Source organism: Cannabis sativa, chromosome 5, assembly GCF_029168945.1.
Source record: "Cannabis sativa cultivar Pink pepper isolate KNU-18-1 chromosome 5, ASM2916894v1, whole genome shotgun sequence".
Taxonomy (NCBI): Eukaryota; Viridiplantae; Streptophyta; class Magnoliopsida; order Rosales; family Cannabaceae; genus Cannabis; species Cannabis sativa.
The window spans coordinates 1,825,315-1,851,710 of NC_083605.1; the positions used below are offsets into that span (position 1 = coordinate 1,825,315).

General features: G+C 33.2%; 2 protein-coding genes across 2 annotated transcripts; one reads left to right on the forward strand and one right to left on the reverse strand.

Annotated features, from left to right (window-relative positions):
- Nucleotides 1-18,468: 18,468 nt before the first annotated feature.
- LOC133038045 (uncharacterized) lies at nucleotides 18,469-19,770 on the reverse strand. The gene has a single exon (XM_061116028.1). The coding sequence runs from the start codon at nucleotides 19,768-19,770 to the stop codon at nucleotides 18,469-18,471; it is 1,302 nt and encodes a 433-aa protein (XP_060972011.1).
- Nucleotides 19,771-21,708: 1,938 nt separating this feature from the next.
- LOC115716541 (spermidine hydroxycinnamoyl transferase-like) lies at nucleotides 21,709-23,103 on the forward strand. The gene has a single exon (XM_030645353.2). It carries the CDS (start codon nucleotides 21,718-21,720, stop codon nucleotides 23,101-23,103), a length of 1,386 nt encoding a protein of 461 aa, XP_030501213.2. The 5' UTR covers nucleotides 21,709-21,717.
- The last annotated feature ends 3,293 nt before the right edge of the window (nucleotides 23,104-26,396 follow it).

The following is a 26,396-nucleotide window of genomic DNA, read 5'->3' on the forward strand; positions in this document are numbered from 1 at the left end:
TAATTAGAGATAATTCATGATAAAATGGTATGTAAATTGATTTTTTTAATAATTAATTTGCAATCATTTTTTTTATAATTGTCTTTTTTTTGGTAAATATTTGTACTTATTTTGCAAAAATTATTGGACTTTCGTTATGTTAAATGATAAAAAATAACTAGGATTTATCCTTCCTAAATTATGATTATTGTAGAGTTTTGTCCCTATTTTTTTTTTGTTGCATAAAAAATTTTGAGTTATACAAAATCATTACAAATATTCATGCAGTTACATTGTGTTAATTTCTTCAAACAATTTGTTGATATATATAACACTAACATAATATTAATCTAGTACAATTTAAGAGTCCAAACAAAAAATAAATACATAAATAACAGTCTAATAATAAATTATAAGCATATGTATGTACATTCTCAAAATTATTATTTGTATGTTTAGTGCCAATAAATTAAATTTTAGAAAACTTAAAACTATTAAATAAATCATTGTTCAACAATAAAGACTTTAGATAGCCTAAAACTATATATATAAAAATATTTAATTTTATTTTAAATTATATTTTTTATATAAATAAGAATAAAATATAAGTTTGATGTATTAAGTTTTAAAATACATTTATATCATATTTTTAAATTATTATTTTTCTACATTAAAAAATTAATTATATATAATTATTTTAAATATATATAAATATATATATATATGGATTAGATTCAATTAGTTACTTTTACATAACATTTAAGATTTTAAATTTTCTAATCTAATTCGATCCGCACAAGTGTAAATATTCCCATTTTGCAAACTGGATTGTATTAAATTGTACGGATTGGATTTAATTAGGTATTTTATGAACACCCCTATATAATATGATATATCTTTTATTTTGTAAAGATCACCATTATAAGTTAGAGAAAAAATCCAAATACAAAAGTGAAGAGATTCTTTCAATCTAAATAAGCTTATTGTCTATCCTAAGGACATGTTAAACTAATATTTTATGGGTTACAATATTAACTTAATATTGTGATTTACATATAAGAAAAAAATGCCCCTAGCTAGACAATAAAACTTGAATGATAGAAAAGAAATTTTTGAGTAGAGTTTCTCAGTATCTAACACAAAAAAGTGTATGAGTATCAATATAGTAAAGCAATTAAGAAAGAGAATTTTAATAAACCTTAATTTTTAGACTAAGTGAAGTAAAATCAGGGTCGTCTTAAACATTTTGGAGGCCCTATTCTAATTTAAAATTTGGGCCCCTACAAAAAAATGTAATTTATAAATAATATTTTTAAATATTATCATTCAGTTATATATTTTACAAAACACCAACAAATTCCAACTATTTATAAAAATTGTTATTGATTCCAATAGAACAAAAAAAAAAAAATATAAGAAAAAAAGAATATAAAAAATTTGAAAAAAATAATAAATAGCAGATAGTAGATTTTTTTTTTTTTTACTTAAAAGCATTAATAGAATTGAAAATGAGCTTTAGGCATTGGGATAGAAATGACCAATGACAAATTGTTAGCTCTTTCTAAAGTTAGGTTCATTAACAAAAAATATTAGGCATTAAAGAAAAAAATATATTAGGCCCTTTATTTTTTTTGGGCCCTGTGCAGTAGCCTACTTTGCACTCCATCATGACCGGCCATGAGTAAAACACACATGTATAAGATAAATACATAAAATTAATTAACACACTTTTTAATATATAGTAATATTAAATCAAAATGATAAATTTTATTTAAATATATTAAAAAACAGTCTAAAATATTATAATATGAAGAAAATTTATCTTTAATATTTTTGGAGCTATCTCACATCATTCTTAAGAAAATAAAGTACCATATATTTTTAATTAAGAGTTAATTAATAATTAGGTAATTTTCATTTGATAGAGATGGAGAAAATATAAGAGTTAGTAATACATACATAGTAAATATATTTATTACTTATCAACAACCGTTTTCTTTCTTTTTGAAATGGTAAAATGTAGATTTGTTTATGATTATAATAAAAAAATAACGTGCTTAAATTATATCATAATTATATAAGATTATTATAATTAGAAAGTAGATGTGCCCATGACGTGGCAAGCGTGCTTATCTTCTTTCATATTAATATATGCATAATATTTCTTTATATAGCTGGCCGAACTAATAAATTTCATTATGCATGCAAATTAATCAATGGACTTTTTATATATAGAAATTTTTTACTGTCTTTCGAGTCAACAAGATATATCTTCAACCTCCCTTTTTAATTACAACCTAATCAGCACCCAACTTGGCCTGAGTTTTATATTCTATACAAATATTAAACTAAAGTTTTGTCTTCCAATCTAAATCATGTTTATTCTTGCCTTTTTTTTATTAGCAAAATAAGAGTGTATTTGTAAATAATTGGGTAGTTATTAAGGTAATAATTATATTATATTTTAAAATATAATAGGTGGTTAGATATGATGTAGTAATTACATATTTATTTTTATTTTTTTATTTGACAAAAATGTTTAATAATTATATAAGAAAGCAATATTTTTTAGTAACTAATTTTAAAATAAAAAGTTTTTAGTAATTACACTAATTTTTATGGCCCCCATAAGAATTTAGGTGACGTTTGGTTGGGGGTAATCAAATTGAATAAAATGGAAAAGAAATAATTTTGGTTCCATTCATTTGTTTGGCCATTTAAAATCATTGGAATACCATTCCGATGGAATGACCTTTCCATCATTTTGGTAGAATGACTATTCCATTTTGAAATGGAAGGAAAGACCATTCCAATACAAGATTTGAAAAAATATAATAAATTTTTTTTATCAATTTTTTATGCATTTTAAATTTTATTTTATTTCATTCCTATTCTAATTCCCATTCTCATTCCTATTCCTATATTTTTATTCCTCCCAACCAAACGCCACCTAAATTCTCATGAGGGTCATAAAAATTAGTGAGTGTAATTAGAACCCTTCAATTACCTCAAATTACACAGTTAGTTACAGTATAATTACATGGTTAAACATGTCAAATTGTGTAATTATCTCCAATTATATACAAATTCAATTACACAATAGCTTTCTAAACACATCCTAAAAAATTCTTCATTTCTTTGGAATCAAAATAGAATCTTATGGTAGAAAAACCTTACCATAAGACCCCATTTAGATTCCTCCATAGATGGTACACCAACGAGGCTATCACCATGACTAAAATTTGCTTCTTAAAAGTTGAATGTCAAGCTCAAGAGATCCCTCTCAGCAGCCCTTTTAATCGACTTCCATTAGCAAACCAGCACAACCAACTTTTAATACTTTCCAAGCAACACTGGCTATAGTGGCATTCAAAAAATAGGTGATACTGATTTATGTCTTCCCCATGTTCACCAAAACCCTAGGCAAAAATTATCTCAAGAAATAATTCTCGTAGCAACCTTCTCTAGTTTGGAAATGATCCTTAACAACAAGACACACTATGAAGCAATGTTAAGGAACGTTAAAACGCCCCCACACTTGGCCACTCCAATTCACAATCTCTTGACTCGAATTGAGCCAGTTGTAACTTTTGCTAATTTTATAATGGGTAGAGAGGAATTGTTGTTTAGAGCGTACTTGTTTCATCTTTTCTTTCTTTTCTTTCTTTTTTTTTTGTTAAATAAGTCATTTTATTGAAAGAAACCAAACAAACTAGAACAAACTCATTGCCACAGAGGGGGCAATGTCCCTTAGCAAACCTTGAGAACATGATTTAGAGCATCTCGCCCAACCCGCTAAAGCATCAACCACAATATTCTCAGTCCGCGGACAAAAACAAAAAACAACAAGATCAAACACTTACACAGTATTGGAGAACATTGTCCCACATAGATTAAATGTAAAAGTATTGAGCCATATATAAGAACATGGGCTACTCCACTCATAGCCAATTGGTTTTGAGTTGGAACCCCATGATTCTCAACACACAGACATAGACAGGATTCAAACACAGGGTAAGTGCCCCAGGCGAAAGGCAAACAACCGATGTTGAGAGCCATGACAACAACCTTAGAGTCCGAATGGACTTTGATCTTTGAAACATTACGCTGACGGGCCACTTGCAGAGCCAACAGAATTGCAAGCAACTACTAATTTGTAAAGTTTCAGGATACAATCAATTCTTACAACCTAGGCCAACTTCTTTTTTGGCTTACATAAATAAGTATAATCTGCCACTCCTTACCATAGAATGGATCTACAATTAGAGTTTATTTGCTTAGACATAAGTATAATTTGAGCCCAATAAGAATGGATTGATACTAGCACAAAATTAATAAGTGTAATATTCTAGATACCATATTCTCTATAATCTCTGAACATTCCATATATTTGAATCTGAGTCTCTTTGAACATATCAAAATCCCCATATATATATATTTGAATATATGGCAGCCGACTTTAAATAAAATTGGAAGCATCTAACACCCTTTGAACTTCACTTTGCTCCATTCTAAAATAATAGATTGCTAATTTTGCCTTACTCGGTTGCAATCCTGAAGTTTGAGAAAATAGTTACAACCTCTAAAGCAGTAAGTAAATGGATCTAAAATCATCTTTGCAAAATAATAATACATCATCCGCAAAATAAAGGTGATTTAATTTCAAATCCCGACATCGTTCATGAAACTTAAACTCCTCTCTTTGTCCCACTTTCTTCGTTTTCCTTGATAATTATTACATTCCAAAAACTAACAAAAGATGAGACAATGAATCACCTTATTGAAGATCTCTTTTACTTTCGAAAAGCCATGGAATTGACCATTCATCATCAAACTAAATCTTCGAGTTTTGATACAAATCATTACCAGCTGAATGAATTTCACAAGGAATTTGAAAGCATGAAGCTCCACTCGATTGTATCATAAGCTTTTCTTAGATCTAATTTAATCATACGATTCAGCAGAGAATTACTACTCCATAATGTCTAACCAAATCCTGGCAGACCATCACAGTATATGCAATGAATCTTCCTTGTACAAAGCCACTCTGATTCTAATAAATTAATTCTAGAAGCACCTCCCTTAGTCTTGAGCAAATCAACTTCGTGGCTACTTTTTACACAACATTGCAACATGTAATAGTATGATGCTCACTTATATTTGTATATTATTAGTAGAAAATAAGTTCTATTTTCAAAAATATACATTAGTGATATAATTTCCCCAAATATAGAAAAGAGAGGATAGTAGAACACATATCCTCCCCCGCAATTTTCCAATTATCTTGAAGAAGAAACTCCCAAATCCATCTGGACCTAGAGCTTTGTTGCTGGGAATGTCAAAAATTTATCTCTTCACATCTTTTCTAGTGTAAATCTCCATCAATCTCTTAATTTGAGATTTCGAAATCAAGGGGCCAAGATTCACAATACTTTTCATCATTTTCTTCCTTGTATTCATCAGTAACCTCTTTTGGCCCTATCAAATCATTTGCCTTCTGTGTCCATAACCGAGTAGATTTTATTTGTGTTCCTTCTTGCTCTTATAATTACATGATAAAAGGTTCTGTTTTCTTCTAGCCTTAATTCCTTAAGCCAATGCACCTTGGCTTTTTGTTGTAAAAATGAAATAAACCAAAGCAATATGAGCCTCTTTATAAACTTCTCTACATTGCAATATTTCCTTCTCCATTAATACAACATTTAATGGATCCTTGCTCAATTCCTCTTGGAAATCAACCATGAGCTTGTAACTCATCTGATCTCGATCATTCACTATTGCGGAAGAGAGAAAGTAATGAATTTCATCTTTGTATTAAGTTGAATGAATTGATTACAAAAGCATAGGATATATATATAGAACAGAGGACCTGAACTTAACCGACTAAGCCTAAGACTAGAACAGACCAATAAAGCTAACAACCTACTGACATAAACTAACAAGAATAACGGAAAGGAAAATAACTGTTATAACAGTAGCAGTGAACTAAAAACATAGAGAACTATAGTAAGTGAATCTTAATACCCCCCCTTCAAGATGGACTGTACACATCATGTACAGACATTTTGCTTATATGAGAAGTTAAAATCGTGGAAGCAAGGGGTTTAGTAAACACATCTGCGAGTTGCAAGTTGCTGTTGACTGGACTGAGGCGTATTTTGGAGCGGTTAATCTCGTCTCTAATGAAATGGCAGTCAAGTTCTATATGTTTAGTTCGTTCGTGGAAGGTCGGGTTGTTGGCTATGTGGATAGCAGATTGATTGTCGCAGTATATGAAAGCTGGTTGCTCTTGAGGAATTTGAAAATCTTGAAGAAGGTATTGAAGCCAAGTGATTTCACTTCCCGTTGCTGCTAGTGCCCGATATTCTGCTTCAGCAGAACTGCGTGATATAGTTGGTTGTTTCTTTGTTCGCCAAGATATTAAGCAATCGCCAATGAATATGCAGAAGCCGGTGGTGGAGCGTCTAGTAACGGGGCAGGAGGCCCAATCGGAATCAGAGAAACCTCTTAGTTGAAGGGAAGAGGAAGTAGAGTAAAGAAGTCCTTGACCAGGGCTCCCTTTTAAATATCTTAGTAGATGGTGTGCGGCTTGGAGATGTGGTGTTCTTGGTGAAGACATGAATTGGCTAAGACAATTGACATCAAATGTTAAATCTGGCCGTGATAACGTCAAATAGAGAAGTTTTCCAACGAGCTGTCGATAAGGAGAGGGATCCGTGAGTGGTTCCCCTTGTTGATCATCTAGTTTTACCCTTGGATCCATAGGGGTTTTTGTTGGTTTACTACCAAGATATCCATTGTCTTCAAGAAGTTGGAGAGTGTATTTTCGTTGAGATAGGATTAATCCCTCTGATGCACGAGCTATTTCGAAGCCGAGGAAGTATTTGAGAGGACCAAGAGCTTTGAGAGAGAATTTGTTGTTGAGAGTGCATTGTAACTGTTGTAACAAATCCAAGTTGGGGCCAGTGATGATTATATCATCGACATACACAAGGAGAGCAATGAAGTTGTCTTGAGTGCCTTTAGTGAACAAGGTATAATCAGCTTGCGATTGAGTAAAGCCTTCATGAATTAAAGCATCAGAAAGTTTGCGATACCACTGTCGTGATGACTGTTTGAGTCCATAAATGGACTTGTTTAATTTGCATACAATGTCAGTATCCGTAGCAAATTCAGGAGGTAAAATCAATCCTTTTGGGAGCTGCATATAGACTTCTTCGTGTAGATCTCCGTTTAGAAATGCGTTATTAACATCTAGTTGCAAGGTGTGCCATTTCTTGATGGTGGAAATAGCCAGCAAGAGTTTGAGAGTAACCATTTTAGCCACCGGGGAAAAAGTATCGAAAAAATCCAAGCCTTCTTGTTGAGTGTAGCCTTGAGCAACGAATCTGGCTTTGTGTCTTTCTATAGATCCATCGCTGTTGAGTTTGATTTTATATACCCATCGACACCCAATAGCTTTCTTATTGGCTGGTAATTTTACATAGGTCCAAGTTTTGTTTTTGAGAAAGGCCAATAATTCGTTGTTCATTGCTTGGTTCCATATTTTGTATTGAGATGCTTGGTTGTAAGTGGCTGGTTCATATAGGGCTGTAATGACAGAAATAAAAGCTTTGTGAGACTTAGACAATTTGTCATAAGATAGAAATTTATGTAGATTATGTGGAGTAGAAGTTTTGTCTTGTAACACAGAATTGCACTCATAATCACAGAGGTATGGAGGAGGTCTTGATATTCTGCTGGTGCGTCTAATAGCAGGTTGTGTTGCATCTGTGGAGTTGTCATCTGTATTGGCATCTTCGGTGAGAGGGGGATCATCTTGCATACTTGTCTCCTGGTGTGAGTAATTATCCTGGGGAGTGATATTAGTGCTAGAAGGAGTAGAAGAGACAGTAGGAAAGTCATTAATAATAGTGTCAAAAACATGTTTAGATGGTAAAACCATGTTAGAGAAGGGATCAACTAAATCTTTAGTGGTGTTAAGCTTGTGAAAAGGGTATATATTTTCATGAAAAATTACATTTCTTGAGATGAAAAACTCCTTACTGTTAACATCATAAAGCCTATACCCTTTGATACCTTGTGGATATCCCATAAAGACACATGTACGGGCCCTTGGGGTGAATTTGTTTCTATGAGCAGTAAGGGTGCTTGCAAAGGCAAGGCAACCAAAGTTCCTCAAATTCTCATACTTGGGCTGTTCATTGAACATTATTTCATAAGGACACTTGTTTGCAAGTTGTGGTGTAGGTGTGCGGTTGATGAGATAAGCCGCTGTCACAACACAATCACTCCAAAACTGTATAGGAATTTTGGCTTGAAAATAGAGAGCTCGAGCTACGTTTAGAAGATGTTGGTGCTTTCTTTCTGCAATAGCATTTTGTTCAGGTGTTTCTACACAAGTAAAATCATGTATAATACCAAATTTAGCAAAAAGATCTTTAAAGACTAATTCAGGCGCATTGTCGGATCGAAAACGTTTAAAAGTGCAATTGAATTGGGTTTGAACATAAGATAGAAAATCTGGTATTATTTGAAGAACATCAGATTTTTGTTTCATTAAAAAAATCCAAGTGAATCTAGTGTTGTCATCAACTAAGGTGAGAAAATATTTATGATTTAAGTGGGATGGAATATGGTAAGGCCCCCAAGTATCACAATGAATAAGATCAAATTTAGATTTGGCAAAATCATTATGTTTGGAAAAGGGAAGCTTTTTTTGTTTAGCCATAGGACATACAAAACAAGGAGAAAGTTTGTGAATATTATCAATATTACAATGAAGTTTATTGCAAAGTAAAGCTAATCGCTTGTGTGAAGGATGTCCCAATCGGGAGTGCCATATATCAGCAGTAACCGTGGCATTGCAGGTTGCAGCAGGAGAGTTATCCAAGACATAAAGTCCATTGTTTTCTCTACCTTTGCCAATCACAATCTTGTGTTGATTTTCCTGAATGTAAAAACTGTTAGTAGAGAATTTAACCTCAATAAATTCATTACTGGTTAATCTACTCACAGAGATGATATTGAACTTGAAATTGGGCACATACAATACATTCTCAAGAATCAGATTTTTGGATATGGGAACAGTACCATGTTGATTAATTAACAAGGATTCATTATTAGGTAAAATGAGTCTTGTAGTGGAAGTGTGACTGATGCTTTGAAACAACTTCATATTATTACATATGTGCCTAGTGGCACCAGAGTCCAAAATCCAAGAAGTGTCAAAGAATTTGGAAGAAATACAAGTTAGGATCATACCAGAATTGTCTGTTGATGTGCAGGGTTCTGCAATAGACAAGTTACCATTTTGATTGGCAAGAAGGTTGAGCAATTGTTGATATTGGGTTGCACTTAGTTGGGGTAGGAGAGTGTGGGTATCCTCAGCTTTAACACTTGTTTCCCCACTGGTTTGAACTTGGTTAGCCACAGCATCTTTAGGCTTGTTGGGTTTGTTATATCCTGGTGGGTAGCCATGAATCTTGTAGCATCTCTCAATGGTGTGTCCATGGATGTTACAATGAGTGCAGAAAGGTCTTCCTTTCTTGGATCCTTGAGATTTCTGGCCTTGATTATCACCTTTGCTGGTTTTGTCACCTTGAAAAACGAAAGCATGGCTGGTGTTGAGATCATTTCCAGCAGCAAGACTACCTTTTTGATTTTCTTCTTGGGTAACAAGATGGAAGACCCGATTAACATCAGGAAGAGGATCCATTAAAAGGATGCTTTCACGAACTTGAGAGAAATTGTCAGACAAACCCATCAAAAAGGACATGATATATTCCATATGATAATGTTCTTGAAGTTTCTTAACTCCTCCACAGGTGCAACCATTGCAGGTGCAATTCGGTCTATAGTTAGACAATTCTTCCCAAATTGTCTTCAATTTGGTAAAGTACATACCAATGGTCAATGCATCTTGTTTAAGGTTCATTAAACCCTTCCTAAGATTGTAAATATGAGGTCCATTCCTTTGATGGAATCGAACTTTAAGATCATTCCATATGTTGGCAGCCGATTCATCATATAGAATGCTTGAAGAAATTTCCTTTGAGACAGAATTTAGGATCCAAGAAATGACAATGTTGTTATTTCTTATCCATGCATTATACATGGTGTAATAAGAGGGAGATGGTTTTGAAATAGAACCATCAAGAAAACCAATTTTATTTTTAACAGAAATTGAAAGTTGCATAGCTCTACTCCAAGAAACGTAATTATCTTGTCCAGTGAGGAGTTGAGAGACAAGAACGTTACCTGGATTGTCGCCATGGTGAAGAAAATACGGATTCGTGGGATCTTCGAGAGGGTTCTTTGAGTTGATGAATTGCAAGTCTTGATTTCCATGTTCAATGGAAGCAGATGGGCTTTGTGTTGTTCTGGTTGTTTGATCTTCACCTTCCATTGAAATTTCAGCTTGAGTTTCGCTTGACATGGAGGGAAAACCAAGAACAGAGAGGCAGAACGCAGTAACAGGGTATCGGAGAAGACGGAGGAAAACACGATGCCGTTACCGGAGAAGAAGAGCAAGATCAGGATCGTTCAGGGAAAGTATTTCTTTCCCGCTCTGATACCATATTGCGGAAGAGAGAAAGTAATGAATTTCATCTTTGTATTAAGTTGAATGAATTGATTACAAAAGCATAGGATATATATATAGAACAGAGGACCTGAACTTAACCGACTAAGCCTAAGACTAGAACAGACCAATAAAGCTAACAACCTACTGACATAAACTAACAAGAATAACGGAAAGGAAAATAACTGTTATAACAGTAGCAGTGAACTAAAAACATAGAGAACTATAGTAAGTGAATCTTAATATTCACATCACCAAAGTTCTGACTATTCATTTCTTTCAGCATGTGTTTGTACCTTCTTAATTTTTGAATATGAAAATAATAATAAAAATTAAAACATATAAACTAAAGTGGGTATATAATATATATAATAAAATCATAATCTTATTATAATTGTTATAAGCAATTGATACACTTTTAATTAATGGTTATGCATGCATGATGAAATAATGTTTCAAATTATATTAGTCCATACAATAATTATTCTAACATTATTACAGGTAACTTATTTAATTAATAATATGAATTTTGCTTGTATATAATCGTGTGTTTTACATAGTACTCATCAGTATATATTAAATATATAATCATAGTACTTAGCTCAAGCCGAACGTTGCACTATTGAAAATGATGCTATCTATGTTTTTTTTGAAAAAAATAATATTTATATATATATATATATAATATACATACATTATGTATGTTAGTACTACTTGGATTAAATAAACATATCATTTGCTAATTAATTAATCAACTAGAACTAATGAATCTTAATTTGAATATACTAGGTCTAGGTAGTTGAATGAAGGAAAACAAAATGGCTGAATCAATAGGAAAGTTAAGTTTGATTTAGGTGGTTTTTGGTTGGATGAAATGAAAGGAAAAAAAAAATCAACTTTCATATTTATTAGTTTTACTATTCCTTATAAAAGTAGGAATAATTTTACTTTATTTTTCTCCTAATTTATGTGGACTCCATTAGTTTTTCACTTTATGTGAATCAATACTATATAATTGATTAAACAATTGCATGCATCAATACCATATAATTGATTCCCACTATATCCTTAAGTAAACGTCATCATTTGTTTAGTTGCAAATATATATTGTTTTTTTCGGGTTTTTACACTACATACTAAAATTTTTCATTTTTTCTCTTTTTTACTGTGGGACAATTTTTTTTTTTTTTAAATACTATATTTTCTTTTTTAAAAAAATACTGTGTATTTTTTATACTGTATACTGTGTTAAGTTTTCACTGTTCTTCTAATGTTGTTTTTTAGTTGTTCCACTATTATTTTTAATTGTTTTATTTTGTTGTTTTATAAAATGACAATATTTTTAAAAAAAATTCCGTGTGACAGTATTTTTGTTAAAATTAACTCAAATTCTAGTATTTTTTTGTAAATTCTCTTACTTTTTCACCATTTTATAGTAGAATGACTATTTTATTTAAAGTGGAATAAAAGATTATTTCAAATTTCCAATGCAACATGTTAAAAAATTTAATAATTTTTTATCAATTTTATTTTATTCATTTTAAATTTGATTTTATTCTAGTCTTATTCTTATTTTTGTTCTTGTTTTTTTATATTTCTATTTCTTTTTGCGATAAATATCAGTGGTTTACTACTATACAATAATACCTTAAGGGCCCGTTTGGTACGCAGGATTGGACTGGATTAGATTGCAAATGATTGGACTGGACTGGACAAGATTGGATTATGCTGAAAGTAATCATGTTTTTGGTTTAAGAATAGACTGGACTATTTTATTTATTTGCTTTTAGAAAAAAAAAACTTAAATTAAATAAAAATATATAATAATAAATTAAAATTAAAATATATAATTATAAATAAATATAAATAAATAATTCGTCGCAAAAAAAAAAAAATAATATATCATATATAATTAAGAATATATCATAAATATATAATAAAATATTTTGTCATATTTTTTATTTAATAAATAATAAAAATAGTAAAATAAAAATACTTGAATAATATAAAACTGCTTATTTTAAACACTAATTTAATCACTAATTTAATATAAATATTAATTTCTTAAAATATTTATATAAATTTTTTAGTAATTTAAAAGTAATATATAATTTTATTGTCATATTTTTTTTCTTAGAATCAATTTAAGTAACTATTATTTAATTAATAATATTTTAAATTTTAAAAACTTATGTATAATAATTCAAAATTATACATTTTCACTAATTTTAATGAATAAGTTTTTAATAAAAAAAATGTATAAAAAAATGTGTGATAATTATTTCCTTTAAATTCTTATTAAATTTAAAATATATTAATAAAATTTAAATTAAAAAAACGATAAAAAAAAATCTCACATGCATGTGATTATTTATCCCACCCTGCTGGATGAGATAAATAATCCTAGACAGATGAGGTTAACTGGATTAGTTATCTAGACTTCTAACATGCCCAAACACTGGATTGGACAAATTAGCCTGTCTAATCCAATCCAGTCCTGCGTACCAAACGGGCCCTAATAGAAAATTCTACAATGCACCCCCTTAAAATGGATATATTGATACACCCCTATCTGTTTCAGCATCCAAAATAATTTTTTAGTCAAAGTTTTTCTTATGGTCATGCACGTTATAGTTATTTAAGATATCCTGCAAAATTTTAAGAAATTTGGAAAAGTTTAACACGCCGAATACTATGTTCAAACAGTGTATTGCACGCGTGACTATTTTATTTTATACTCGTGTAAAATCGAATGTTTGAACATTATTTTCTATATTATAAATTATTTCGAATTTTTCAAAAATTTGTAGGATATCTTAAATAGCTATAACGTACATGAATATGAAAAAAAATTAGACTAAATTTTTTTTCTGAATGCCGAAATAAGTTAAGGGTGCATCAATACATCTATTTTAAAGGGGTGCATTGTAGAATCACCCTAGTATGACTACTGATACTTAAATATTACAATAATACTTTGATTGAAGAAGACATACTTCATAAAATATGATAAGAATAAAACAATCTACTAAAAAAAGATTAAAAATAAATAAATAAATAAATATTAATAATAATAAGAATAAATTAAAGGGCAATAGGTATGACCGTGCCCAACAATTCTATATAATTTTGTCAATTTACTATATATTTCAACATTAACTCTAACAACAAACCAAACATAACAATCAATTTCTATTACAATTTTTATTCTATTACATATTATTACCATTACACTTACCATTCCTTTCTAACAAACCAAACACCACCTCATTTTATTATTTTAATTACTAATTAATTGATTGTTTACATTCTAGCTAACAAAATAAAATTAATTGTTCATGTAAGTACTGATGATGAGATTAAAACAACTACATATATCATTATATATTAATTTGAATATGAAATATAAGAAAATTCTTAATTAATGGTATTATTTTTTACTCATACTCTAAACATTAATTTCCAGTAAAAAATGTAAAACTTATATGCTATATATTAAAAAAAAAAACTGTAAGATATATTTACATTAATTTTTGGTATTGTGTTCCAATTCATAAACCCAAAATTTAATAATTTTATTAAATATATATAATGGTATTGAGAATATTTTTCATTAAGTCAACTATATATATATTTTAACTTTGATTATTTCTTTGTATTTTCATTAAAAATACTCAAAGAGAGTTGTTCGTTTTTTTTCCCCTCTTGTGGTGGTAACTTTAAAATGTTAAAAAAGAAATAAACTAATAAAGCTTAAGAAATTTCTGTAGTAGACCCCTTAAATGGTAGTTTTTTTTTTTTTTTGAAAGGAAAATAATAATTTTATTAACCAACAATCTCAGTTACAAGACAATGTAACAAATCGGTAGGAACAGACTCCATACCAAAAAGACAACCAGGAAATAATATAGAAGCTCGTGCAAAGTTGTGAGCTACCACATTAGCTGATCGTTTAACAAAGAAAATAGAAACATGCTTTAATTCCGAGGAGAGTCGTTTACACTCATCAATGATTTGTCCAAACAAAGATAACATTTTAGTTGAACTTCGAATTGCTTGAACCACCATGAGACAATCTGTTTCAATGCTAGCTTGCTGCCAGTTTTTCTGCTTAATCCAACTCAAGGCTTCTCGGACCCCGATTGCTTCAGCGATTTCCGGAGTAGCAGCCCCTTGGAAGTGTTCAGTTCGGCCTTCGATTAGGAAACCGTGATGGTCGCGAGCTACCATACCGATCCCGTGGCTGGTTCCATCTTCAAAAAGAGCAGCGTCAACATTGATCTTGATACTATTTTCGCTTGGAGCGGACCATTGCTCAACCACATCACCCGTCTGAAAACCAGACCATGATGACTCAATGAGAGTGCTTTGAGCATTTGTCCATTGATCAAGATAACCTCTAGCTAACACTACAATTCCGTCAGCATTTACCACCTTTTTTTGCCAAACAAAATCATTTCGTGTACTCCAAATCGCCCAACAAAGTGTTGCAATTAGACATCTTTTACTTGAATCGGCACCAGTAAAAACCCGAATGCACCAGTCAAGAAAAAGAGTGATATCGGGGGTGATATTTGTACCAATCCCAACTCGATCCCAAACCGGTTTTATGTGTGAGCAAGTGACCAAGGCATGTAATATAGTCTCTTCTTCCTCTCTACAAATCGGGCAGAGAGAGTTAACATTAACTCTCTTTGTTTGCAGCATACAAAGAGTAGGAAGGCAGTTCTTACCCGCACGCCATAGAGTATTCTTCACTTTTGGAGGGATTTTTAGACGCCACATAGTAGTCCAGAAAGTTGATGCAGCATCTACATCATTATCCCATCTTCCATTAACTTGTTGGAGGAGCTTGTAGGCACTTTTGACTGAGTATATACCCGAAGCTTCATATGCCCATGTCAATGTATCTTTAGCAGCCGATTGTTGCAAGGGAATTTGCACTATCAATCTTCTATCTCTTTCCTCAAATAAATCTTCTAAAATTTCCATATCCCAACCTGTGTCATTCATCTTCATTAGGCTATGGACTTTAGCATCAATTAAACTAGGATGAGAAGTAGAGACATAAGGATTATCAGAGCAAGGCAGCCATGGTTCGTGAAGAACATTGATTTCGGTTCCATCCCCTACACACCAACGAAGCCCTTTCCTTACAAGTTGTTGAGCTTCCCATACACTACGCCAAACAAAACTAGGATTGTTACCTAGAGAGGCATCAAGATAAGAGTTGTTGGGGTAGTAGCGAGCCTTAAAAATCTTGGCCACGAGAGAGTCAGGTTGCACTAGGAGTCGCCAACCTTGCTTGCCAAGAAGAGACAAGTTAAAGTCGCGAAGGTGACGAAAACCCATACCCCCTTGTTTCTTGTGAGTACATAATCGGTCCCAAGAAAGCCAATGGATCCCTTTCCCTGACTTGTTAGAAGATTGCCACCAAAACTTTGTCATAATTTTCTCCATCTCACGAGTAATGTCGATTGGAATTAGGAACACGCTCATAGCATAGCTTGGTAGAGACTGAGCCACGGTTTTTATTAAAATCTCCTTTCCTGCCCGAGAAAGGAATTTTGTTTCCCAACCTTCAATTCGTTTTCGAACACGCTCTTTTAAGTAACCAAAAACGGCTGTCTTGTTACGAGATATAGTGCTGGGAAGTCCAAGATATAGACTATTCGTCCCTGCTATAGTCATGCCGAGTCTTTGGCTAATATTGTTACGAGTTGCCAAGGTTGTGTTAGTGCTGAAGAAAATAGAAGACTTAGAATAGTTAACTTTCTGACCTGAAGCCTCTTCAAATTTACTCAACACCTCTTGTACTCTTGTAGTTTCTTCCATAGTTGCCTTACAATAAAGATAACTGTCATCCGCAAATAACATATGCGATATCCGGGGGGCACCATTTGCAACTTTGCAACCATGAAGTAAACCACGTGCTTCGTATCTTCGAAGGATCGCTGAAAGGCCCTCAGCACATAGGATAAAAAGATAGGGGGATAATGGATCTCCCTGTCTAATGCCTCTTGAAGGAATGATGGGGCCAATTTCGTGTTTACCATGAATCACTGTATAGCATGCTGAAGAAACACATTTCACTAGACGCCTAGTCCACCAGTTTTCAAAGCCTAGCTTACGGAGCATGGCTTCAAGGAAATTCCATTCTATTCTGTCGTAGGCTTTGCTCATGTCAAGCTTTAACGCCATGAAACCATCTTTCCCTTTCCGCTTTCTCTTCAAGTAATGTAAGACTTCAAAAGAAATAAGCACATTATCTGAAATGAGTCTACCTGGTATGAAGGCGCTTTGATTCTCCGACACTACTCTGTCCATGAAAGGCTTCATGCGATTAACCACAACCTTAGTTATGATTTTATAGGACACATTACACAGAGCAATTGGCCGAAGTTGGGTCATGTTCTCGGGCTTCTTGTTCTTCGGGATTAGGACAATGTTAGCATCAGCGCAGCCCTCTTCAAACTCACCAGTAGCAAGAAAATTGTGAACCATTTGAGTTACATCCTTGCCTACAATTGACCAACTTTTTTGGTAAAAAGCTGGTGTCATTCCGTCTGGGCCTGGGCTTTTGTCGGGGTGCATTTGAAACACTGCTCTTTTGACCTCTTCTTCTGTAACTGGTTGGCGGAATTCTTCATGAGCTATTTCAGGAATGGAGGTGTTAACACAATCAATGATCTCTTGAAAAGTACCTCCTGCCGATTGGAAAAGACTATTAAAATAACTAGTAATTTCCATTGGTAATCCATTCTCCCAATCTACCCAATTACCATGGCCATCTTGTAATCGATCAATCTGATTATGCCTTTTTCGAGTAGTAGCTGTTTTGTGGAAATAGCTACTGTTTTGATCCCCCTCTTTCAACCATAACTGTTTTGAACGTTGTTTCCAGAAAGCTTCTCTTTGGTCAAGCACTTTAAACAATTGTTTTTTTACTTCACTATATCTCTGAACCGAGTGAGAATCTCTCTTGTTTTTCAGGTTGGCAAGTTCAACTTTACACTTTCTAATTCTCAGTTTAAAACTACCTGTGATTTCTTTTCCCCATGGACCAAGCACATCGGCACACTTCTTTATTTTTGTTGCTAAATTATTGTCGACTGAAGCAGCCCAGCAGTCTCGGATAATCTCAAAGCACAACGGCTCTTTGAACCAGGCATTTTCAAATTTAAAGGTACGGCCAGGAGTGAATTGTTGAACAATGTCGGGTTCCAATAGAATTGGGCAATGGTCAGAAGATGATAATTCTAAATTAGTGAGAACAACAAGAGGAAAAACCTGGGAAAAAGTTGGGTTGATCAACGCTCTGTCAAGCCGCACCTCGACCCAGTTTTGAGTGCCTCGGCCTTTCTCCCATGTGAATGGATAACCCGTCAATTCCATGTCTTGTAAATTACAGTCCGTCAATGCTTGTTGGAAACCAGTTATCAACTGGTGCGGGTAACGTCGACCTCCTCTTTTATCTTCTTGTCTCATCACATTGTTTAAGTCCCCGATTACACACCATGGGAGATTAGAGTCTCTTGATAGGAATCGAAGGAGATCCCAAGTTAAATGCCTTCTGTTTCGAACTGGTTCCCCATAAACCCCCGTTAGCCTCCACTCGTCTCTCTCTGGTGAAGAAACTATGATGTCGATATGGTTAGTTGAGTAACCAAGCAGTCGACCCTCTGTTTGAAACCGCCAGAGCATAGCCAAGCCCCCAGCACTTCCTTGGGCTTCCACAATGAACATCCCTTCAAAGCCCAAAGCACGACCCACTCTTTGCATTTTACTTTTGTCACTTTTTGTTTCACAAAGAAAAATAAAATTGGGTTTCTTTTGAGACACAATCTCCTTAAGGAATTGAAAAGCCCGCTGGTTCCCAAGCCCACGGCAATTCCAACTTAACACATTCATAATTCCTGGCGGGTCTGTGATCCAGAACCCGCCCCAAACAAGTTTTTTGTACTACCATTTGCTTCAGCGTCCATATCCACATCTATTAAATCGGTAGGCCCAGTGGTATTTTCCACATTTGTCACATGTCCCACGTTTTCCATAACCAAAAGCCCACTTTGATTGGCAAAGCCCATTCTCCTTCTCTTATTTTCTATAATAAGAAGAGCCTCCTCATTATTAATTGGATTTGCCATATCAGTTCCCCCTTCTTCAGTTCGAAATTGCTCTTTTCCCACACTTTCCTTATTCGGCCTCTCCTTCAATAGTGGGAAATTCTCTTCCATATTTCTTGTAGCTTGATTGGCTGCACTAATTGATTTGTTTTGATTGAATCCCACATTTTGTGCTTGATTTATTCCATGTTGACCGTACCCTGATTTGCTGCTTTGTTTGGCTGTCGAAGATACAGCATTAATGGAATTGGATACAGTAGAGTGGCCGGAGGAAGAAGCACCGCCGGTCTTCGTGGCAATTCCTGGTTTCAACCATCTCGCACCAGCAGCGTAATTCCTTCGTCTCGGGGGTGCTTTCATCTCTAGGCCATAAGGCTTATCTAACTGATCATAGGGAGTATCAAAGAGACGATCGCAAAACCTCTCGGAGTGTCCAAGAACTCCACAGATGAAGCAGAAGGTTGGAAGGTCCTCGTACTTGAACAGAGCGTGGCAACTTACTCCTCCCTGTTTAATCAACTTCTTTTTCCTTTTTAGTGGTTGAGTGACATTGATTTTTACCCGAATCCGCAGATAGTCCCTCCATACACCAACAAAATTGTTAGGATCCGATTTGACATATTCCCCAAGATAACTACCCAGTCCCCGAATCACTGTTTCCGACATAAAACCCGTTGTCAAATTGTGAAGCTGTACCCAGAAATCAATTCGATTAAGTGGTACTGATCTGGGATTTTCGCCTTGTTTGAGTCGCTCAAATAACAAAGGAACTCGGTCAAAAGTCCATGGGCTTCCTTCCTTAACTCGTTCAATGTCCACTTCATGGTAAAATTGAAACAAATACAAATTGTTTTCTAATTCTTTCACATACATTCCTCTCCCCGGTTGCCATAGTTGTGCCATTTTATTTTGCATCGCTTGAAAATCAATCGATCTGTGGGTGAGAAAACGTCCCACCAAACACCATCTATCGTCTATCTCAAAGGCCTCATCATGTTCCCCTTCAAAGAGTAATCCCTCTTCCTCATCTTCTTCAATGTTCAGGGCTGCATATTGGTCTTCCAAGTTGGAATCGGTATTCATTTTTCAGGACAACAGACACAAAAGCTAGACAGTAGTATAGCCAATAGAAAACAGTTAAAAGACCACCAATACTAGAATAACTTCTTTGATCGACACAGTACACAAACAAACATAAACCAGCTAAGACATTCGTACACTCAGACCAGAGAAAATCAAACACTCATACCATGTCATACGACAAGACACATCCATAAAATTATTTTAAAAACTTATACATTTTGAAAACTTATTAAAATAAAATTTTTTAGTAGACTTCTTATTTGTTTTGACATTTAGGATATAGTTTTTTAGTCTTATTATTTTATGATCGCATACGTTGTAGCTATTTAAGACTATTTGTAAATTTTAAATTTTTTTGAATAGTTCACAGTGCCAAAAATAAAGTTTAACCAATTACTTACTACAAGTATAAGAAAAAACAGTCGCGTGTTCAACAAAATATGTAAATCTTATTTTTGATATTGTAAACTACTCAGAATTTTCTAAAAATTTACAAGTGATTTAAATAGCTATAACATATTATGAAAAGAAAAAATTAGATTAAAAAACTCTCATAAATACTGAAATAGATAAGAGACCTACCGAAACATCCCATCAAGAATATCATTAAAAAAACTATTTAAAAGACTTAATCTATTGACTTTAATCTATTTAAAAGACTTGTTGCCAATCTATAACCAACAAAAGAGTGCTATCATTTAAAAACTAGAAAATAAAACTTGAGAAACATAAAAATCCAGCAATATATAAACATACAATTCAAGTAGAAATAAATTATAGGGTAAGTCTACAGTACACCTTTTTAAGAAGGTGTTTTGGTAAATTTTCTATTTGTTTCGGTATTTAGGAAAAAAGTTTAGTCCAATTTTTTTTTTTTGATGATCGTGTATATTATAGTTATTTAGGACCACTTGTAAATTTTTAAAAAATTCTAAATAGTTTACATATTTTACATTATAATTATTTAGAATTTTTTAAAAATTTACAAGTGCTCCTAAATAGTTACAACATACACGGTTATAAAAAGAATTAAACTAAAAAACTTTCTAGACTCTGAAACATATAAGAGGTCTAACAAAAAACTCTTCAATCTAAAACAAAAATTTCCTAAATTATATATATGGAACGCCCAAAAATTTGTCTATTAATAAAAGAAGACAACTTATCTTTTTAGTTTTTGAAATGTTGTGTTGGACATGAGAATAAGAAATACAAAGCAACTAGACAATAAACTTAAATATTCAAAGAAGTAACTCCTAATTCATGTTATTTCCATCTTTACAAGAAAACCTTTTAAAAAAGTATATATAGTAACAAATCAAAGAAAGTGGAATGGAAACAAATTTAAAATAGAAAATATCATCCACCATTATGGATTATATATGTGTTTTGCAAAAATTATCGAGTAGATATTATCGATCTGTTTTGTTAAATAATAAATTTAGATCCTTTATTTTTTAAAATTATATAAAATAGTACCTGATTCGGACTCAGGCTCTCACCTCGACCCCGAGCCAAACCCCAGACTCAATCCTGGTTCCAGACCCTGAATCCCGACTGTGCTAGGCCCGACCCAACTCGAACAATTTCTAAATATTATAGTACAAGACTACAAGCTAATACAAATAATTTTTTATGTTTTAAATAATACAATTAATATTGTATTAGAAATTATGGCCGTATAATTAATACAATACAAAATTTTAAGTAAATATATTAGTTAATCTTAATTAATAAAATACAATTCACATATTTTTTTCAAAAAGAAAGTTTGATAGTTTAAACATATAAAATTATGATTCAAACCACCCGCTCCTCTATTTTTTTTTTCATCTGATATAGTTGACTATTTCAAATTTTATGAATACGTAACTATCATTAATATAAATATACGTATACCCTAATAAGCTTTTCTCACAAATCTTAACTATCATTATTCCAAATCCAATGGAGTTGAAAATAAAGCAAAAGCTAATGGTGAGTCCTGCAAAACCAACTTGGAAAGGGAATCAATCCTTGTCGGAATGGGATCATATCGGATACACAACTTACACAAATGTTATCTATTTCTACGCCCCAACCTCAACCCCATTCCAAACCGTTACGCAAACCCTAATCGATTCCTTGAGCCACACTCTAGTCTACTTCTATCCACTAGCTGGGCGCTTGCACAGCTTAAGCAACGGTCGTTTCCAGCTCGATTGCAACGAAGATGGGGCTCTTTTCGTTGCAGCCGAGCTGAATGTTGATCTTTCTCATTTCGAGAAAGATCACTTTACTCCAACTCCTGAGTTTAATCGTTATCTTATTCCCTACATAAACGAGTCTCTCCCAATCCACGAACGCCCTATTTGTCTTGTACAACTTACCAAATTAAGTTGTGGCGGTCTAAGCCTAGGGTTTACCACCTCACATGTCTTGGTGGATGGACTAAGCGGCGCCAATTTCATGACCGAGTGGGCTCGAGTCGCACAAGGCTTGCCGTTACAAAAGGTACCTTTTTTTGACAAAAAGGCCTTTGGAGTTGGATCAAATTGTTGTGGTTCAAACCCGCTACAGTTTGATCACTCAAACGACTTTTGTAGTATGCCGTTTTTGTTGAAACAACCTAACGCCGAAGAGCTTAAGAAGATGGAAACAACAGTGTTCATTTTAAAGCTTACAAAAGAACAAGTCCAGAAACTTAAGAACAAGGCGAATAATGATCACAATGGTCAGATGATCAAAAAATCATCATCGCGACCTTACACGTGTTACGAGGCCTTAACATCTCATATTTGGAGATGTTCGATTAAGGCAAGAAAGCACTTAAACGAACAACTCACAGCTTGTCTCGTGGCAATTGACTCTCGTCAACGTCTTCAACCTCCGTTACCAATTTCTTACTTTGGTAACGGAGCTCTCAACGTAATGGCGAGCTGTAAAGCGGGAGAGTTATTATCTCAACCGTTAAGTTACGGAGCGAGTAAAATACGCTCCGTAATTGATATGGTTACAAACAATTATATATTGTCAGCAACTGAGTTTCTAAAAGGTGAACAAGATTTGACCAAGTTTCAATACTCTTATAAATCTTCAACTAATGGAGGTGGGAAATATATTGGGAATCCTATTATGAGTGTGACAAATTGGATGAACTTGTCGTTTGAGGGTATTGATTTTGGTTGGGGAAAAGAGATCCATTTTGGGCCTGGTTATGATGAAATTGATGGTGGTGTTTTGATACTTAGGAATAAATGTAGTGATCATGAAAATGTGTCTCTATTGATTTTCATTTGTCTTCTTGTGGAACATGTTCAACCTTTCAAGAAATACTTTTATGATGACCTTTAATTGATATTATATATAGTGTTATTTATTTTAATTGTGGTTGTTGTTTCGAAACAAAATAAATAAATTGTTAAGTATATTATTATAATTGTGTGTTGTTTTTCTACTGTATTAATTAATATTTAATCCTATTACAAGTAAATAATATAATTCAATGAAGAAGTACTAGATCGAATATTAAAAAACTAATAAACGTTGACTAATAAGAAGCAACATTAAGGTATGAAACCAAAAAAAAAGAAAAAGAAAGAAAATTCTTTAAGTAATAAAAATAATGGTTTTTTTTTTGTTTCATTTTTACATTTTAAAATAGTTTTTTTTTTTTTTTTGAAGAAATTTCAAATATAAACCCCATAATAACTAACGGAGCAACTTAAATCGCAACCAAAATCCACATATACATAAAAACTACTAAAGTAACCACCGGAGCAACTCATACCATAAATTTAAGAAAAAAATAGTATATGGAGTAAATAAATAAATAAAGAAAAATGATTATTTTTAGAAATACACAAAAATAACAATAAAAAATGCAAAAATACGACTGTAAATTTTAAATATTTTTATAGTTTTTAAGATTTTTTTTTATCAAGAAAAAATTGCTTCATTAATCACAAACAATTACAACCAACAATCCAATCAAAACAAAGGGACCACTACCGACTTACTTTCAAATCCTCTCTATGTATACTCTCTCATAATCTTTCAATTTTTTTATTTTTATTTTTGAAGTATTGTAATCTATACAAGACAACTCTCTTCACTTCATTTACAATTGCTCTAACCGAATAAGAATAATAGTTGTATATGCATCTATTCCTATTGATCCATAAGCTATAAATCACAGCAGCCAAAATAGCAACATTAATCCTTTGCTTCCTGCTCGTTGACTTCCAGGCTTGCCAACCTCGCCATCTTTCAAAATCTGTAGGCCAATACCTGCTGCCAAGCCACTCAAAAACCAGGTCTGCAACTCTTCTCGACAGACAACAACTAAAGAAAAGATGCTGCTGAGAATCATCTGTCAAACCGCACACATGACACTCTTTAGTATCTAACTCAATGTAAAATTGCTCGAGCTTATCACGAGTCAAGAGTTGAATGTTCACAACTTGCCAAAGCATGAACCGATGCTTGGGCACGTTCAAAGAACTCCACATGCTACTGTTGTAGTGGAACTGCTGCTGAGGAATTAAGCTGTTATACAACCAGTTTGTTCTAAACTTCCCACCTGCTCCAGCTACCATTATGTCCTTGTTCGAGAACTTATCCTTCAAGCGACATAATTTGTTCCAATACCAACTTGAATCAAGCTTAAGATCATAGGACCAAATGAAAGTATTCTTTAAATACACATTATTGATCCATTCACCCATAGAATATTTCTTTTGGCTAAAATGGCCCAAATGTATTTAGCAAGAATAGCTTGATTCTATTTGATTCCATCTTTGAATCCCAAACTCCCATATATTTTTGGGAGACACACTTTTTCCAAGAAGCCACATGTATCTTGCTTCTATATATTTCCATTTAGACCCCAAAGAAAACCTCTGCAAAGCTTTTCAATCTCATTTGTAATACGGTGCAAAAGTATGAATATGCTCATCCAGTAATTACGAAGTCCAAGTAATACTGAATGAATCAATTGAGCTCTACCTGCAAAGGATAGATGTCTACTTCCCCAAGTGAAAAGTCTCTACTTAATATTCTTTATGATTCCTCCACAATCTTCAGCTTTCCATTTGGTAGGCCTTAAAGGAACCCCATGGTGCTTTAGAGGGAAAGTGCCCTCCGTGAGAGCCATCTCCCTTAAAATCTTTTGTTTCTCTTCTCCCCCAACCCCTCCAAAATAGATTTGGGATTTGTTGGTGTTAACAAAGAGACCAATTGTAGAACTGAATTCATCAAGAATCTCTTTAAGCACCTGAACATATTGCTTGTTGTCTTTGCTAAACAACATGAGATCATCAGAAAAACAAAGACTTATGAAAAACCGTGTTTTTGCAAATGTCAGTTGTATATACGAAATTATAAAAACTGTAAGCGTTTGCAGCAGCAGAAAGTAATTCTGCTACAGCAAAACGGAACAGGCAGAATATAAAATATTTGCAGAAAAATAAATAACTTGACACAAGAGATTTATACGTGGTATCAGTGTTCTCCCGAACACTCCTAGTCCACGGGGCCACGCCCAGAGAATGAAATCAATTAATAAAGTATCAAAATTACAAAGACAATTGACTTAAACAAGTTTAGACTCCCTCTAAAGTATTGCCGCAATCCTTTGTAATCCACTTTATGAATCTGACTTCTTGAAACACCTTCAAGCCCGAACTCCCTTCGTCTTTGAAGTGTGAGTGCTTACTTCCTCCCGAAGTAAGGCTTTAGCAAGTCTTCTCCCGAAGACCAAGTGCTTACTTCCTCCCGAAGTAAGGCTTAAACAAGTCTTCTCCCGAAGACCAATCTCTTGTTCAGTCAAGTAGTTCTTCACAACCTCTAGGATAGAGTAAGAACAGAAATAGAACAACTAGAACCTAGGTGAACAACTAGGCTCTCACAAAACAAAGAAACACTCTCTTCACACAAAAGATAAATGCAAAAAAATGAATAATGGAAGAGGTAATTCGAATGGTTGCTCTCTAGGCTCTATTTATAGATCATAGAAACCAAAGAGGCAACCACAAGTTCGAATTAGCAGCTGTACAAAAACTTTCCAAAAGAAACACGATCTGCTACATCAGATTCGGTTGCTAACGAAGCAAATCTGCCCAGAAACGGGAAACTTACTAAAATCGGGTCCGATCTTCTTTCAATGCTTGATTCCTGCCAAAAACAGATTAGATATTCTGATTGTATCAAGATACAATCGAAATCAATAAGGAAAAGGCAATAAACAAGGTTTCCCTAAAAAAGACAACTTTCCAAAAGAGAATTCCTTCTCTTTTGAGAAGTTTTCAACAAAGGAAAGTTCAAATTTGAAAGTGCAACTTTCCAAACAAGGAAAATGGCAGCTAATAACCGAATAAAAGAGGTAAGATTTCGAAAATAAATACATAGCAATCTTACCATAAAAAGGAAAAATTATTTTGTCACCTAACTTGCCAAAAAAGGACTTTACAATCTCCCCCTTTGGCACTTTAGATGAACAAAATAATTTTTACCATAAAGTACCTGCAATGCAAAGTTAGCAAGAGCAAAATATACTACTCCCCCTGAGTAACATAATCGAATATCACAATAAAAACAAATAACATGCTAACTTTAAACATTAAGTTCACAAGTACTAACAAACCACA